Consider the following 18,802-nt stretch of genomic DNA (forward strand, 5'->3'; position numbering starts at 1 on the left):
ACTTACCACAATGGAGACAGGAAGTTCTCACCACAGCTGACTGAGAGTGAATGAGAGAACTGTGTGAATCCCCTTTTATAGGGGAATATGTCTGGGCCTACTTCCTGTTAGTGTGAAATAAATGTATTGCCAAATGACACCAGTTCCTTTAGTTGTGTGTACTACAAATTACTTACATGGATAAATCGGGGTTAGGCTTATTTTAGGAGTAAGATCCCGAATGGTTTTATTAAAAAGAGAGGTTTAAATTCTTAAAGGTGCGGTTGAGGAACGCAAATCAGCGGTAAATGCGTTCCACTTACCGCTTCCGGTTTCGGATGTGGGCTCCGGAGGCCTGTAATGGATTACCCACATCCGGATGAGCTTACAGCTAACATTGTGGGACTTTGGAATGCATATGCGCTCCAGCTTTACCCGGAAGTGGTGTTCATTGTATGAGGCTGTGATACGAAAGTGCCGCAGTGGAATGCATATGCGTATATATATATATATATATATATATATATATAGCGATACAAGTCTGCCGGCACTCTAATTTCCAATAATGCAGCTGGCCCCGGTGCCCGAAGGCGTGTATAATGCATAAAGATCCAATATAAACGGCACTCAGGAGGCAGAATGATGAAAACAAACAAGGTGTATTCAAAGCATTAGTCCTAATGCTTTGAATACACCTTGTTTGTTTTCATCATTCTGCCTCCTGAGTGCCGTTTATATTGGATCTTTATATTATGCCTTACCATGCCATGCCATGCCTTACCATTTGCTAATCAGCGTGCAAGGTGCAAAAAAAAAAGGAGCACGTTTGCTCCGAAACATTGGAGATTCTATTTTCTATATAAAAGTATTCATCACTAAGCCCGCTGAGTGCCGCCTCTGTTTCCAGTCGTCACCTATCCAGCCCTCCAGGAAGGCACCAACGGCAGCTGATCTCTGAGGGATGAGTGCCGGGCTGACACCGCCATCTATCTATCTATATATATATATATATATATATATAAGTTTAGAGAATAGGCCTGGCACTCCTCCAATTAGGCAAGGGACCCAGGTGCCCTCCGGATCGGTAGTATAGAGGTTTTTGATAGAAGAAATCAAACGCGGCACTCTGGGAATTTTAAATATAAAACGTGTATTGTAGCAAAATAGCTTCCAACGTTTCGGGGTCTGTATCACCCCTTTGTCAAGGAATACTGTGCAAAAATTTTTGCACAGTATTCCTTGACAAAGGGGTGATACAGACCCCGAAACGTTGGAAGCTATTTTGCTACAATACACGTTTTATATTTAAAATTCCCAGAGTGCCGCGTTTGATTTCTTCTATCAAAAACCTCTATATATATATATATATATATATATATATATATATATATATATATATATATATATATATATATATATATATATATATATATATATATATATATATATATACGCATATGCGTTCCACTGAGGCACTTTCGTATCACAGCCTCATACAATGGATACCACTTCCGGGTAAAGCTGGAGCGCATATGCGTTCCAAAGTCCCACAATGTTAGCTGTAAGCTCATCCGGATTTGGGTAATCCATTACAGGCCTCCGGAGCCCACATCCGAAACCGGAAGCGGTAAGTGGAACCTCAACGGCAATGTTGTCTTTTAATTGTTGTTGATGTTGGCAAGTAACTGTTGTGGTTCATTGAGTTGACAATGTCTAGGTTGACACCACAAGGCCAATATGCACAAGGTCGTCAGTAACAAAAGCTTGACAAGTAAAAAGTTGACATGAGTTTATCACTTTTTATTGGTCTCAATGTCGACACACGAGCATGTGGACCCCCAGTTAGTGCATAGCTTCACTCACAATGCTTTGAGACACTTTATCGATCCCATTTGTATAATGCTGCTATAACACTTACTGCTTTTGCCTCCTTACTGAGGCGAAGCAGGAATGAACACCAACAAGATGTATGAACAACTTGTCCTCCAGAATGGGGAGTTAAAATTACCCCCTCCAGCGATGGCCTTTTGAGTATTAGTATGTGTGAGCATGCGCTATTTCTCACTACTACTAGAAGCGGTATCAGTATTGTGTGCTGATACCACTTCTCCACCATAAGGACTCCTCATACATCTCCCCCCTGAGTTTGAGAACCTGTGGACTAAGTCAGCACCATATTGTTGTTTTGAGAACCACTGACTTAGACATAGTCGACCTACCATCCAGATACCATAAGTGACAGGGCAGTGTGACAGTTAATCCTCCAACTCTTCCACTGGAGTTCTGCTTTCCCACTGCACGTATCAGCCTGTGCCTTCAGATCAATGCAGTTATCATTACTGGGAGACATTCTGAGCAAAGTTACTAAAACAAAAATTCAAAGACTCCAAGACCTAGTTGGTGGACACCAAGTAGACCTCTATGGCCCAATGAAATTCAAGCATAGCCAAAACCTATTCCTGGTCAAACTACACCACCATGCCAAAACTCTGTCTGTGCATAAAGGACAAACAGGCACACTTTCTTGCTTATTATAGACTAGCTGGAGTACCTAGCGTTGCCCGGGATTGTAAGATGTTTGTTTACAAAAATCTATTTAAATATTAAACACACAGTATAAATAACATTATTTGTTTGTTAAGTTAAGTTGGAGCGTAGCACATTATGCATCTCCTGATATACTCTGTGTGTGGGTTTGTGCTATCTCCATTCCCCTCTTTACATTATGCCTCCTACTTTAAGGACAAGATTGATAACATCCAAGATGAAATAGTATGCTCTTCCACAACCTCTAACCCCCTTTCTTCCCCACCTGAACCATCTGGCGCTTTCTCTTCATTTGAGCCCACAAATGAAAAGGAAGTATCCACACTCTTCTTATCCTCCTACTCTACTACCTCTCCTCTTAATGCTATACCTACACAAGTCATTAAAAATCTATCTCCTGTGCTTATTCCAACCTTTAACTAAAATCTGCAATCTCTCTCTTGCTACTGGTACTTTTCCTTCTCTGCTCAAACATGCAATAAATACTCCCATTCTGAAAAAAAACACAATTCTGACCCTAACTCTCTCTCTAACTATCGTCATATCTCTCAGCTCACATGCCTCTCCAAGCTAATGGAGAGACTTGTCTACTCTCGCCTCACAAACTTTCTTAACTCTCACACCCTATTAGACCCGCTTCAGTCAGGTTTTCACTCTCAACAATCCACACAGCACTGACTAAAGTAGTGAATGATCTGGTAACTGCTAAGTCTAGATCTTTCTGCTGCATTTGACACTGTGGATCACACTCTTCTCTTACAAACACTATACTCCCTAGGTCTTAATGATACAGCCCTTTCCTGGTTCACATCTTACCTATCTGATCGCTCTTTCAGTGTTCGCTTCTGTGACTCTACTTCCTCTTCACTACCTCTGTCAGTCGGAGTTCCGCAAGGCTCAGTCTTAGGTCCTCTGCTTTTCTCAGTCTATACTTCCTCTCTTGGAAAACTAATCGGCTCTTTCGGATTTCAGTATCACTTATATGCGGATGATACTCAAATCTATCTATCAACCCCAGAGTTGTCACCAGTGGTTTTGGGATCAGTCTCTGAATGTCTCTCTGCCATCTCATCTTGGATGTCTTCTCGCCAACTCAAACTCAATATTTCCAAAACGGAATTACTTATATTCCCGCCAACTAAGAACAGTTAACATCCTGATATCTCCATCGCTGTTGACAACTCGACAATCTACCCTACCCCACAAGCTCGTTGCTATGGGGTCATCCTTGAATTTGAACCTTTCTTCCTTACCTTCAATCTGTTTCCAAATCATGTTACATGCATCTATAAAACATATCCAAAATACGACCGTATCTCACACAAGACACTACTAAATCTCTTATCCATGCACTCATTATATCCCACATTGATTATTGCAATAGTCTCCTAACTGGTCTTCCCAAGAACAGACTCTCGCCACTGCAATTCATTCTAAATGCTGCTGCTAGGCTGATCTTCCTAGCTCATCGTCTGCTGATCCGCTCTGCCAGTCCCTCCATTGGTTGCCTGTATCTTACCGTATTCAATATAAAGCACTTCTACTCGCATATAAAGCTATTAACCATACTGCACCAGCATATATCTCTTTACTTATCACAAAATATCTCCCATCTTGACCACTCCGCTCTGCTTCTCTCTTCTGCACGGATCACTAGCTCCCATTCATTATTACAGGACTTTCATGGGGCTGCTACCATCCTATGGAATGCCCTTCCACGCACAATAAGACTCTCCACTAGTCTCCAAACTTTCAAGTGTTCCCTGAAAACTCACCTCTTCAGGCAAGCCTATCATATTTAGGTTCTTCACGCATAACCCTCTGTGGCATTTATGTATTATATAGCTTCCCTTCTGCACTTGCAACTTGGTGGGACTGCTATGCTATTACTGGTGCCTGTCCTTGTGTTTCCCTCCTATGTCCCTATAGATTGTAAGCTTGCAGCAGGGCCCTCCTACCTCCAAGTCTGTCTGTTGTTACCCAGTTTGTTTTTATCACTGTCTACTATTGTAAAGCACAACTGAATCTGCTGCGCTATATAAGAAACTGTAAATAAATAAATGTGTACCAGGTTTGGTGTAAATTGCTCCGATCATTCCAGAGTTATGCTATATGCTGAAATAATCTGTACTGCTGCCTCACCCGTAGAAGTTCTAGGGGTATGTTACCCCACAGTATTTAGTGCAGTGGGAATAATCACTTTTAGTATGATTGTCCTTGTGATTTACTAAATATAAATCGCAGGGACAGCAGTAGCAATAACTACTCCCCTTGCTAGTTACATCCTGGGGGTTCAAAGGAATGTTTTCTCCTCCTGGAATGTTGACTCCAAGAAAATACATTGCAGATGCGAATAGTGTTGGCCTACATACGTAGCAATTTAGGGGCATTTTCTAAGCGATCTCACTTAGAAAATGTCCCTACATCGCAACATGTGTAGGGGCTATAGCGATGCACGGCACCATGATTTGCTATGGCCAGACAATTAATGTCCAGCATACTGGATATTAATTGGTCAGGGCCAGTGTTCTTACCGGAGAACACTGGCCCTGACAGATCTCTCAGCACACATTGCTGAGCGTTCTTGCTGAAGCGCTCTGATTGATCTAGCATCTCTCTGAACGCTTCAGAATCTCCCCGTGTGTAGGCCCCTTAAGATCCCTTTCCAAATATGCCTCCATAGCCATAAAACAGGTTACGCAATCTGAAGATGAGGTAAATTAACAGCAAAGCTTTTCAGAGTTTTGTATAAGGGACAGACTGCAGTTTCCATTGACCTTAATGAGGGAGTGCAGTCTGCAGCGGTAGGTAGCGTTTTCCTCAATAGCCTTTTTTTACGTAGCCCAGACACCTAATGCTATGCAGACCGCTTCATTTAATGAAAACAGGCTTGATAAATAAGCCCCATTATATATCTGTTATGGTAACATAATATCATGTTAATGGCAAATCTTCTGGGAAATTCCGAAATAGCAAGTTGTATAAAGGATGAACATCTGTAGCCTATGTGTCACTGACCCTTTAATATTCCTAGGAAACCATCTTTGGGGTATACCCAACTATGGAGTCCAGAACAGCACTGGTGTATGATGAGGAGATGATGAGCTATAAGCTGCTCTGGGAAGAGTAAGTAAATAATGACAAAGTTGTTGTTTTCAGCTACATGTTACTGTATATAAATTCTCCAGCATCTTAAGGATCAAATCAGTTAGCCATATTTTTAATACTACCATATAGACTGTTATATCTAGTGCAACATTGTATATAAAAAAGGAAAATACATTGGTACTTGTTTCCTAGCACGGCCACACCGCATCGCATGCGATTTGGTCGCATGCGATGCGATCGACGCGACCGACCCGATTTTTTGATTGAATGAAATGTAAATCGGGTCCCTGGGACCCGATTTTACATTGGATTCAATGTAAAATATTCCCAACCCCCCCAAATTTAACGGCGTAAACCCCACCCCACAATAGACGCCAACCTGAAGCGTGGCGAGCGCAGCGAGCCCGCGAGGGGCGGCGGTGCGCGTCCTCCGACCTTTTCATTCCCCTACTATCCACGTCGGCGTGGAGTTGAGAATAGAATAGTGTGGCGAGCGCAGCGAGCCACCGAGCCCGAAGCGTGGCGAGCGCACGCGTATACCTGTGAAGTTATACGCGTCCCCTCGCGGGGCTCGCCACGCTTCGGGCTCGGTGGCTCGCTGCGCTCGCCAAACTATTCTATTCTCAACTCCACGCCGACGTGGATAGTAGGGGAATGAAAAGGTCGGAGGACGCGCACCGCCGCCCCTCGCGGGCTCGCTGCGCTCGCCACGCTTCGGGTTGACGTCTATCGTGGGGTGACGACGGGGACATCTATAATGTGAAATGGGTCATATTGGCCCATTTCACATTTTTCACATTTTCTCACGATTTCAATGTTAAAAAATATTTTAACATTGAAGCCTATGGAAAAATCGGGGGCATCGCGTCGGGACCATTGTTAATGGTCCCGACCGACGCGATGCCCCCGATATTTTACCTTTCCCGACACGATTTCAATGTTAAAATATTTTTTAACATTGAAGCCTATGGGGAAATCGGGGGCATCGCGTCGGTCGCGTCGGGACCATTGTTAATGGTCCCGACCGACGCGATGCCCCCGATATTTTGTCTTAGCCGGCCAAATGGACCTGATTTCAAAGGAAATCGGGTCCATCGCGTTAATCGTGTACCTTAACTTAAGGTACACGATTACTCCCGATTGTGGCCGTGCTAGGAAACAAGTACCAATACATTTATTGGACAAACTCACATTTCATAAAGATAAAAATCACATATCACCCACAACGGGGTATAGAGAATCCACCACAGCACAGATGTAGACCAATAGGCGTTATCCCATCCATTCCAAAGGGGTCCGATCGGTTACAGTGGTAGGCTTACCACTGTAACCGATCGGACCCCTTTGGAATGGATGGGATAACGCCTATTGGTCTACATCTGTCCTGTGGTGGATTCTCTATACCCCGTTGTGGGTGATATGTGATTTTTATCTTTATGAAATGTGAGTTTGTCCAATAAATGTATTTTCCTTTTTTATATACAATGTTGCACTAGATATCGTCTTTTCAAAAGTTCCCTTAGGATTCCTGTGAAGTGAAAGACCCTTGACATGCTATTGAAATTTATTTACATGTGAGTGCATCCATATACCATTAAATTGGCCAATTGTGGATACAATATTTGCACTATGGTCTGTTTTTCTCTTTTTTTCCCAAATTATAGGGTTACTTGACATTTAAAGTGACCCATACATTCAATTGTGTAATTTTTCGCCAGGGTTGCACAATATATTTGTTGTTACTTGGTCCCACGAACCGTTTTTGGTGAAGGGTCATTTTTTTGTGATAACCTAGGCTGAGAATCACAGGGTGCGCTATAGATAAACAATACTTTTGTAATAGACTGTTATATCGTCAATGACAAAAATAGTTAGCATATCTGACCTTGGAAAAATGTGGTGTTTCTTCCTTCTGCCAGTCTAGAGTGTTCTATCGAGGTCCCAGAGAGGCTGTCTTGCTCTTACAAGAGGCTGCAGCATTATGACCTTGTGAAGAGATGTGTCCAGTTACCTGTGAGGGAGGCTACTGAGGAAGAGATAACATTGGTTCACAGGTTTGTCCTTTTCCATGTTTTTTTCATGTGCTTTTCACTATTAGGAGACACTAAAAACCCATCCCTTCCAGTTGTTTTGGTACCGGGTGCTTAATGGTTTTATCTAATTAGGCACAGTGTTGTGGAATTACCACTACATACACCAGGTAACACATACGTTATATTCTGATCTGCATCTTTCCAATCTGTTCTCAGTGCTGAATACCTTGAGGTAGTGAAGAGTACTCAGAGCATGAATCTAGAAGAACTGAAGAAAACGTCACAGAAATATATTGCTGCATACTTTCACCAGGTGTGACATAAAGTGCAATGTATATATAAATGAATATGAATTTTAAGTACCGGTAAGTATTTCTCAAAGTGTGGAAAGGGAGAAAAAATTCTGAGAGAAAAAGCACCAACCGATAAGCTCCTTTCTGTAATGTTTCAAACAGCCTGCAAGTTATAAGGAAGAAGCGGACTGGCTGGTACTTTTCTTTCTTACAATTTTATCTCTCTCCCAGCTTTGATAAATAACCATCTTAAGGTTGTTACACATGCTATTATTTTATTGTGTACCGTAGTTTACTTACAATCCAATTGAATAATGTATCTTAAATATGATCTAGTTCAGATTTTGAGTGCCAACGCCTGTGAGAAATGTGCACAATATCTACTAAAAAATGCCAGCGTCACTCACATTTGTTATATAAATTCAAATAAAAAATGTGTAGAAAATTATATTTCCTATACAAGGTAAATATTACAGGTCATTATGATGCTTGTCAATTTTCACACCTATTTTGACAAATTCACTTGGCATTCAACGGGTTAATGATGTCTACTGAAGAATTGACTGTTTGCCCCACATTTATTAGAATTCTAATGTCTCGGAGCATGGATAATTGGGTGGTACTAACCCCAAAGGTTATTCTCCTGAATTATGAATTCCCCTTTTTAAGAGTTTAAACAAAAGTGCTATTCCTAATTCTCTCCCAGTAGTTCTCAAACTCCGTCCTCCTGACTTCACACAGATCATGATTACCAGGTCACGTGTGGATCTGTGAAATGTGATATACCCCTTTCACACCACAAAAATTAACCCGGTCGGCGTGCGGTGTGAAAGGGCTGAGTTAAATATCCCGGGTCCAGCTACTCTGCTATCCGACCAGGGATATAAGCAGTGTTATTCCCGGCTCTGACCCGTTTTGCTGGGCAGTCTGAACGGGTAACCCCAGTCCCATTCACATGTATGAATGAGGTAGCAGCATCACCTCAGTGCTGCCTCCTACCTGACCTCCGCCCCCCGGATGACATCAGCGACCCAGCAATAAGCCAGGTTGCTGTGACCGCCAAATAGAGCAAATCCCGGGTTGGAACTGATCAATATCAACAGCATGATGATCAGTAAATGGGATGTCAAGTCACCACTGTCTTCATCCTGTTTATTGTGCTCCTCTCTGATCTATGCATTGGTGCAGTAGAGGAGGAGAGAGACAGTGTATTTGTATAGCTGTATTGTAGCTGTGTAATATATTATTTTCTGCATGGTCTGGCATTAGAATGTAACAAAGCTAGAGGTAATTTTTTTTCTCAGAATAGGTTATTTAATTCACAAATTGTATGTTTTTGTCATTTTGCATCCCTTTATAAGGTTATGTAGAAATATTAAAAAGGAATGATTTGTTGGGCACATACAATTAATCTTCACGTAATTTCTGTGTTGTAAATATGGTGGTTGTTATATTTTTAAATTTGTATCACTCTGTAGAACTCTTACCGTTGTGCTAAGCTGGCCCTTGGTGGAACTTTGCAGCTTGTTGATGCAGTGATGTCAGGAGATGTGCGCAATGGGATGGCTCTTGTACGGTAATTAGAGGCTACAAATACAAAAATTATATATAAAAAATGGTACAGCTTTCCCCTTGTGTACAAATAAATAAACCTAGTAATAGTAATAGCCCTAACACGCCAACTTTAAGTGGCCATGGATTGTGTAACTCTGCTGTTGGTTGTAAATACTCCACCACCAGCATATCTTCTTTCTGTCCATCGACACTTGCACCAGTCTCTGGCAGACACAGTGGGTAGTATTCAATGATATTTTTCACTATGTGCAGCAAATCCTGTTTAGGATTCACTGCGCATTCACCGTCCTCCCGGTCCTCCGCAGCCCTCCCTCTCCCCCTATTCAACGCGTCAGGGGGAGGGAGGGCTGATTTTTTTACACCAAAAAAAAAAGAAAAGAAAACACATTACAGTTCACCTAAAAAAAATGGTGAATGCAAAACGGTGAAACACAGCGAAAATCACGGTGAAAGCAGTTCTCATCCTAGCATTGAATACACTCTTGGCGAATTGAAATACACCAGCAAATTCCAGTGAGCATGAAACGGAGAACTGGCCGGCATTCACTGTTTGCTTTCGGCGAACAATGATCTTTGAATAGGGTAAATCCGATTTTCAGTGAAAAGTTTCACTGCAGAGCGTGAAAACAGCCCAATTCGCCCCCCAAAAAAGCGGTGAATCCAGAGCATTGAATACTGCCAAGTGTCTCCTTTTTATTTCTTACTAAACATTTCCTTTGTGGCTGCAGTACTGCACCTGAGAATGTAGCCACACTGACATGCCCTTGACGCCTCCAGTAAGACACCCATGAGATGGCCTACTTTTGTGAATTGGCCCTTTAAAGTAAAGACATGTGTACATGCTAAAGTATGTCATTCAAATGTGCATACAAATATGAGCTCATTGTAACTAATGTAAATAGCTGACAAAATGATACATATTTCATATTAACATATCTCTTGTTAAATTTAAACCATTGGCAGCCTAACATATCTCATAGCCCTCTCTGTAACCCCTTTCATGGATGGGGTTACAAAAGTAGAATTGGGGGTGTTTCCCATATCAACCAATCAGACTCAAGCTATTGAAGGTTCAAGAAAAATGATAAGTAGAATCTGGTTGGGCAACATATCCACTTCTAAAACCCATACTTTGGCAAATATACTCCTGTGTCTTTATCAACTCTCGTACTGCCAAAGGGTCTGTACAGATCTGTAGTATCATGAAGTAGGTCAGTTCATTTGGTCAATTTCCCCTTTCCCCTTTCTTTCAAAGAAACACTGTTGTTGCTGATCTTGATCAGTAGTTAATGCTTGGCTTTTACCAGCCAAGTGTGATACTAAGGTACTGAGAACTTCACATGAATTACAATGTACCCAATTTCTTGTAGTTACTTGGCATGATAAATACAAGTGACAAGTGAAATTGTCAAGCCTTTGATTGCGCTATTTTTTTTTTTAAACACATTTTATTAGTTGGAACACGACCAGAAAGTACATTATCAGGTATGGAGACAAAAATCAGTACAAGAGATATGAGCAAGAGTCAGGTCTACATTACATGAGTGACGTGGTCAAAAAGGTATTTTTCATGTATATATGGAAAAATAGAAAGAGAGAGAGTAAAAAGAAAAGAACAGGAAGAAAGAGTGGAAGGAGACCTCGCAAGGGCAGGGTGGCAGGGTGCCCCGGCAAGGGAGGGGTGTAAGTAACAAATCACAATATATTGAGCCGTAAAAGAGGTGAATAAGAGAGAATTAAAGGGAGGGGGAGCAGGGGAAAAAAAAAAAAAAAAGAAAAAAAAGGGGGGGGGGAGGGGAGGACGGCCTCTATGATCAGGAGTTGAAGGGAGAGGGAGAGTTCTGAGAGGCCAGCCATGGTGACCACACCTTGTGGAAGGACTTAGAGGAGTGGCGAATGATCGAAGTCATGTATTCCATTTTGTATGTGTACCATACGCGGGCTAATACTGCTTGTAATGGGGCAGGAGAGGGCTTTTTCCAGTCAGCCGCTAATTGGCAGGTCATAGCTGAGGAGATGTGTCGATGTAATTTATGCTGGTGGTGCGTTAGCATAGGTGGTTTTAATGGGAGAAGGAAGTATCTTGGTTCCAAGGGGACAGCTACACCCATCATGTTCGAGATTAAGGCCACCACTTCCCTCCAGATGCTGGCAACTTTTGGGCATGTCCACCAGATATGGAGAAAGTTGCCCTCTGCGGGACAGCCCCTCCAGCACCTATCCGAAGTGTCAGGAAACATCCTATGTAATCTAGTTGGAACATAGTACCAGCGATAGAGAAGCTTGTAAACGTTTTCTTTGATTCTAACACAGATGGAGCTGGAGGATGCATTGTCCCGTATTTCCTCCCAGTCCTCATCATCCAGAGAGAGACCTAGGTCTCTTTCCCAAGCTATTTCGTGCGGAGCCCGTGAGGAAGCCGGTCCAGCATCTAGAAGGGAGTAAATTATGGAGATTAGGCCCTTGGATGAGTCTCGTTTCCAGCAGATATATTCAAACGATGTGAGGGGTCTGGATGTGAGAGTAGGTGTAATTTTAGCATGGAAGTGCCTTATCTGCAGGAAACGAAAAAAATCCGCGTTTGGGATTGCCGTGTCCCCCCGGACCTCAGAAAATTGGGGGAAGTTTGCGTCAGTTGTGATATCATTCAAATAGTAGATATTGTCTTTTAGCCAGCTTGAAAGGGAGGACCGGCCTAAACCAGGGGGGAAATCTGGATTATGAAACAATGGGATTAGTGGGGAAGGAAGTGGGGCGAGCTTATAGTTCTTATTAACCCTGTCCCAAACAGTTAGGGCATGGGAGACTACCGGGTGGGATCTAGCTATACGAGGGCGTTTGGGCTTAGGTAACCATAATAAGGAAGAGAGGGTAAAAAAGCCCCAGGTCGTTTGCCTCAATGTTCACCCACACCTTCTGTGTTCCCCAAGGGTTGCACCATTGGACAATCTGAGATAACCTGGTGGCATGGTAATATCTCCGGAAGTCTGGGATCCCCAGACCACCTTGGTTGGAGGGACGTTGGAGTAGTTTTAGCCTTATTCGGGGGCGCTTTTTGTCCCATATGAACTGGGAGGTTTGTTGTTGTAACGATTTAAAGACATTGAGAGGGATGTATATTGGTAAAGTTTGGAATTAATAAAGAAGACGCGGGAGGACGGTCATCTTAACTGCGTTGATTTTACCTATCCAAGAAATGAAGTAGGAGGACCATAGGGTCAGATCAGCCTTAATATTGTCTAATAAACGGGGGAAATTAGCCTGGAAAAGTTGGTGGTGATGGTGAGTCAGATATATACCGAGGTACTTGATCCTCTTTCTACCCCAATTGCATGGGAGCAAGTCTGCCAACCTGGGCTTTACAGACCCCGGAATATGGAAGTCAAGAACCTCGGTCTTCTCCACATTGATTTTATAACCAGAGTGAGAAGAATAGTGCTGTATTTCGGAAAGGAGAGGGGGAATGGAGATGATTGGGTCTGCCAGGGTCAGAAGCACATCATCCGCATAGAGTGCGATTTTATGCTGTGAAGTGCCAGAGCTTATGCCATGGATGGAGGTATTGCTGCGGATCCTCGATGCCAGGGGCTCCATAACAAGGGCGAAGATGAGGGGGGAGAGGGGGCATCCCTGGCGGGTACCATTCGATATCCCGAAGTGACCAGACACTGCGCCATTGACAGAGACCCGAGCAGACGGCGCACGATAAAGTGCTTTAATACCTTCGAGGAAGGCTCCAGTGAAGCCCATCCTATCTAGGACTGCAAAAGTGAAGGACCAGGATATCCGGTCAAAAGCTTTCTCCGCATCCAACGCCAGGACCAGAGAGGGACGCTTTTGCTTCTGGATAATATGAATGAGGTCTATCGCTCGTCTTGTGTTATCCGACGCCTGGCGGCCAGGGATAAAACCAACTTGGTCTGGATGCACCAGGAGTGGGAGAAGGGAGGCGAGTCGATTGGCCAAAATCTTAGCATAGATCTTCAAGTCCACATTTAATAGTGATATTGGTCTATAATTTGCACATCTGGTCGGGTCCCTGTCCGGCTTCGGAATCAACACTATATCCGCCTGGGTGGCCTCGGGGGCAAAGGAAGCACCCCCCAGGATGTCATTAAATAGTAATGCTAAATGAGGAGCCAGTTCCTTCGCAAAGAGCTTATAATATTGGGCAGAGAAACCGTCAGGACCCGGGGCAGCTGAGGAACGCATCGACCGGATTGCAGCCACGATCTCCTCTTCTGTTATTTTCGCATTCAGTGTAGTAAGATGTGATTCTGAGAGAGTGGGTAGAGGGATGTCAGCCAGATAGGAGGCCAATGCAATATTTTCAGGGTCAGGTGTGCAAGGTGCCTCGTTTAAATTGTAAAGAGAATTATAGAATTCGCGGAATTCCTCCGCAATTTCTTGGGGGTCGTGGGTGAGTGAACCCAGCTTTGGGGAGTGTATTTTGTCTATGGCCCTCAGAGCTTGTTGACGATGCAACTTGTTGGCTTGGAGTGAGTCAATCTTATCTGCCTTGTCATAAAAGCATTGTTGAAATTTTTTAAGGGTGTTAGCGGCATGGTGAGATAGAAGCGCATTTAATTGGCCCCTCAGAGCGTCTATCTGTGCTAACAGAGCGGGGGTGGGCCTGAGTTTATGCTGGTCTAATAATGAGGTAATTTGAGAATCTAAGGAGTTTATCCGCGACGCCCATTTCTTACGAATGGAGGAGGTTTTAAATATTAGCATGCCTCTGATCGTCGCCTTATGAGCTTCCCATATCGTGCTCGAGGAGAGGGCTGTGGAGGAGTTCTCTTTGAAGTAATTGGTAATAGCTAGTTTGACCTCTGCTACAGAGGAGGGGTGTACCAGTAGGGAGTCGTCTAGCCGCCATCTGTAAGCCCTGGGGGGACTTTCATAAAGGTTAATGTGTATGTATGTCCCTGCGTGATCCGTCCATGAAAATGGGGTTATGCCTGCCTCCTTCACACGAGGGATTAAGGAGGAAGAGATATGAAGCATGTCTATTCTGGAATAATGTTGGTGGGGGGCTGAAAAATGAGTGTAATCTTTAGAGTGTGGATGCTTCAGCCGCCAGGAATCACACAGACCATAAAGTTTTAAAGCTGCAATGAGAGTGCGAGATGCCCTGGGAGCGGCTGACACTGAGGAGTGGGGGGGCGGGGAAGATCTATCTAAGAGAGGGTCAATGATAGTATTAAAGTCCCCTCCCATAATTATTTGTCCCTGTGCAAATCTGTTTAGGCGCTTAAAAAAAGAGTCAAAAAATTGAGACTGGTCCTGATTGGGAGCGTACAGGGAGACTAAGGACACGGTTAATGAGCGTATAGTTCCGATCACCACAACGAACCTCCCATCTGGGTCGGCAATTGTTTTAAGCGGAACAAAAGGCACATCTTTGCGAACTAAGATAGCAACTCCCATCTTTTTGCAATCCGCAGATGCAAAAAAGGTCTGGGTGTATAAACGGCCCTTTAATTGGGAGTGAGTGCCAGAGAGGTGTGTTTCTTTTAGGAACACAATCGCTGCGTCCTCACGCTTACAAGCTCCCAAAAGGACCGCTCGTTTCTTGGGGGAATTTAAACCATTGACGTTTATTGACAGTAGTTTAAGTGCCATGATGGGTTGTCACTAAGCAAGTTAGAAAGGAATCTAAGTTACCATTGGGGAGGGGAGGGGGTGAAGGTGGGGGCCGTCCCAAGGGGGGGAGAAGAAAGGAGATGAAGCGAAAGTGGTAGCCACCAAGATGAAAGCAAAGGAAAGAGAAAAGTGTCTGATAGAGAGAGAGAGAATGCCCGGGCGGGCAAGAACCCTGTAAAAGAGGATCCCTATCAGGGACCGCTACTAACAAGAACAACTTAGCATATAATCTAAACATTTCTAAAGGGAGCATGGGGGGAGTGGGAGATACGGGCAGAATTAAGACCGCCAGGACCCAGGGGATCCCCTAGCATTAGAAATCTATGCTAACTGTAATAACATGCAGTAAATCGTTATGTAGCTATACATTCAACCCAAATTCAAAACAGTATGAAAACAGGTAATTAGAATAAACAACTGGAGTGCATCTCACCCAACGAAGGTCGTTGCTATAGGCTCAAACCGTGAGCCCATATGGATACAGTCCTACTTAAATGGAACCGAAAAGTTCAGTTGGGCTCACTGTTTTCGGTTCTGTGGTGGGAAACCCTCGACCATTCCGGAGATGGAGGGGACGGTCGCTGTGATTCCGGAGGTGACGATCTCATGTCGGTCCCAGTAGAGGGAGACGGAAGGAGATCCAGTTTTGCCAGTAGGGTTTGTCGTTGTGATAGGGATTTGACGTTGTGCACGGAGTTGTTAGCTGAAACTTGAAGCATAAAGGGAAATCCCCATCTGTAGCGAATCTTGTGTTGTCGAAGGATTTTGGTAATGGGTTGTAGGTCTCGTCGTTTCTGAATAGTCGAGGGGGCCAGATCTTGAAACAATTGCAGTTGCATGTCTTGAAATTGGATGGTTGGAGAGTCTCTGGTGGATGCAAGAATCTTTTCTTTTGTTTGGTAATAGTGAAATCTGACAATGACGTCTCTAGGTGGTTGAGTCCCAGTAGGTTTCGGGCGGAGCGCTCTGTGGGCCCTGTCTAATAGGCAATCTTCGTCGGAGAGAGATGGGACTATTTGTTGAAAGAGGCCTTTCAGAAACGCCGGTAAGGCGGTGCTGAGGGTGGATTCCGCCACGTTTCGTATGCGTAAATTATTCCGCCGTGAGCGGTTTTCTTGGTCCTCCTGCATTTCTTTGAGTGCCTCTATTTCTTCATGGAGCCTAGAGAGCTCTTTATCTAAACGGGATTGGGAGCGACAAATGTCGTCCGTTTTAGACTCCAAAGCATCAGTTCTATTTCCTAGAGCAGTGAGATCAGATCGGAATTCTGCAACAGCCTTGGCTAGTTCTTGTTTGAAGGCGGATTGAACCCCTTCCAGGAGGCCAGACATGACTGCTTGAATTTGAGGATCTATTGCCGTGTCTGTCATGTCAGGGCGGGTGGGGGAGTCTGACGATTGCATACTACTTGAAGAGCCCTTGGATCTAGAGCCAAAGAAGTTTCCAGAAGGCTGTGAGGGTTTCTTATTTCTTTGAGACATGGTGTGGAGTCAGCATCCAGAACAGAGGAATTATATAGGCGATGTTAGCGTAGCTAGGAATGCCAGCAGAAAGGGGAGGTCCCGGGCCCGGCAGGTCAAAAGGTATCTTCAGGCTACCATGACGTGCGTCAAAGTATGTGGATATGGAGGAGGGGCAAGATGAGTGTGAGGTCTTATGGCCTCAGAGACAGCTCGTGTGATAAATTCACACCTTTGATGTTGCAAAGAAGTCCCAAAAAGGGGTGCTGCTTATCGATCCGGGGGGAAGGGAAGTAGGCCTCAGATGGGGGGGACTGCAGCGGAATGAATATGATATAAATATAATGGAGGGGCCGGGAACAAAAGCTTCACTGTTGGAGAGGCCTCCACGTTTGAGGTTCTGTATTACCTTCCGCCTTTATGGGGCCCAGGCAAGGCTGCTAGCTGTGGAGCTCTCAGATTGGGCCGCGTGTTAGGGGATATTGCTCTGCAGCCCCTAATATGTTCAGGCCGGCCCAGGGGGGACTATGCCACCCACTGTCTCCTAACCTATGAGCTGCACCCCAAGGTGGGGTGAAGGGAGGGCTCCCTAATGGACCCCCAATTGCAGTGTAAGGAGCCAGGATCCGGGGGCTGAGCCTTAGGGAGCTTGAGGAGCCACTGAGGCTCAATGTGGGTGGGTGGGGTTCAGATGCGGCTGATGAAATAGGGAGGGGGTCTGAGTCTCAACTCACCCCTCAGTGAAGGCAGGAGTCTGGGACCGGAGCCTCCGTCGGTCCCCGACAAGTCCGGCTCCAGCTGTCAATCAAAGATGGTGGCCGCCCGATGCAGTCTCTGGCTGCGGATGTGGAGCAGCCTCCGGCTGAGCCCGGGAGGGGGACTCGGTGCCCCTGTGTTGGCAGCGAGACCGCCGAGCTGCTATTCTGTGGGGGGGCTGAGCCCGGGAGCAGCCCCCTGCGTGCGTCCGTGCCGTTTCCAGCCAGCCGCCGGCTCAACTACAGTCCCCGGCTTCAGAGGCCCGGGCAGGCCGCAACCCGCGAGAACGCGTGTAGCGCTCCCCGGCTCCGCAGCAACCACCCGGACACTCCAGGCAGGCAGCCCGGACGATGAAGAGGTAAGGGCAGGGCTTTGGGTGCGAGGATGCAGCTAGGAGTCGTCCGGTGGGAGAGATTCGGGCAGGAGCTCCGGTCATGTGCGCCCGCTCTCCTCCATAGCGAAGCCACGCCCCTCTTGATTGCGCTATTTTATCCCTCCGCAGTCACTTGTATTGTAGTGTTTAATAATATCGGTTTTATATATTTCAGACCTCCTGGACATCACAGCCAGCATAGCCAGAGCAATGGATTCTGTGTCTTCAATAATGTTGCAGTAGCTGCAAAGTATGCCAAACAAAAGTACAAACTCCAAAGGTGAGTCATCTGAGCACAGGTCCCACTTTATTGTCATACATATCGTTATAATGGACATACACTGGCAGATACCACAGGCAGACACTGTGAAATCTCTTGCAGTGTGTTGGCTGTGATATTGGTGCTCCACACCTGGAGAGGAGACATTTTCCTGACTGTTTCCCTTCTCCATTAGGGTTTTTCCATTAGGGAGAGCCCTGATGGAGAAATCATTCGTAAGATCGATTTTCCATTTTATCTTAAATGCACTTGCCGTTTTAGTAGCTTAATGCATGCTAAATTATGTACAGTTCAGTTCTTTCTAAAAGAACATTGATTTGCTCTTGCCACATGCATTATTTCTGCTGTCTGAGATGGAGGTTCTTTCTGACTTTGGAGAGAGACATTTATAGAAATGTTATATCTGCATCTCAGGACAGGCTTCATCCTTGGTATACACAAGGACATATTTGATCTGTATTGGTTATTAAAATACAATTTTAATATGCTTCATTTTTAGCGCCAGTGGTGGAAGTGGAAATTTAGTAGTGGGGGTATTTAAAAGTAATTGCTCTAATTAAGAGAAAGGGATGTGTTCTCCCAAAAGGAGGCATTTCCTTAAGTGTAGTATACCACCGAGCGGGGGGGGAGTGGAGAGATCTGGTGCAGGACACAGCCGTCAATTTGGTGGTGGGGGACAGCAGCGCCTGGTGTGTGGGTGGGGGCTCTGTTGCCTGGCGTTTGAATAGGAGCAGGGAGGGTCAGACAGCTCT

The 18,802-nt window shown here is 44.8% G+C and overlaps 1 protein-coding gene across 4 annotated transcripts in view; it reads left to right on the forward strand.

Annotated features, from left to right (window-relative positions):
* Window positions 1–18,802, forward strand: part of HDAC10 (histone deacetylase 10) — a 62,719-nt gene that overhangs the window by 25,688 nt on the left and 18,229 nt on the right. For all 4 annotated transcript variants that reach the window (XM_083182879.1, XM_083182878.1, XM_083182881.1 and 1 more), the window contains 5 exons: window positions 5,561–5,652; window positions 7,554–7,688; window positions 7,884–7,980; window positions 9,439–9,536; window positions 17,946–18,050. In XM_083182879.1, the coding sequence (XP_083039005.1) occupies window positions 5,588–5,652; window positions 7,554–7,688; window positions 7,884–7,980; window positions 9,439–9,536; window positions 17,946–18,050 (500 nt within the window). In that variant the 5' untranslated portion in view covers window positions 5,561–5,587. The remainder of the gene's footprint in view (window positions 1–5,560; window positions 5,653–7,553; window positions 7,689–7,883; window positions 7,981–9,438; window positions 9,537–17,945; window positions 18,051–18,802) is intronic.

This window comes from Crinia signifera, chromosome 4 (genome assembly GCF_055691185.1).
Source record: "Crinia signifera chromosome 4, ASM5569118v1, whole genome shotgun sequence".
In the NCBI taxonomy this organism is placed as follows: domain Eukaryota; kingdom Metazoa; phylum Chordata; class Amphibia; order Anura; family Myobatrachidae; genus Crinia; species Crinia signifera.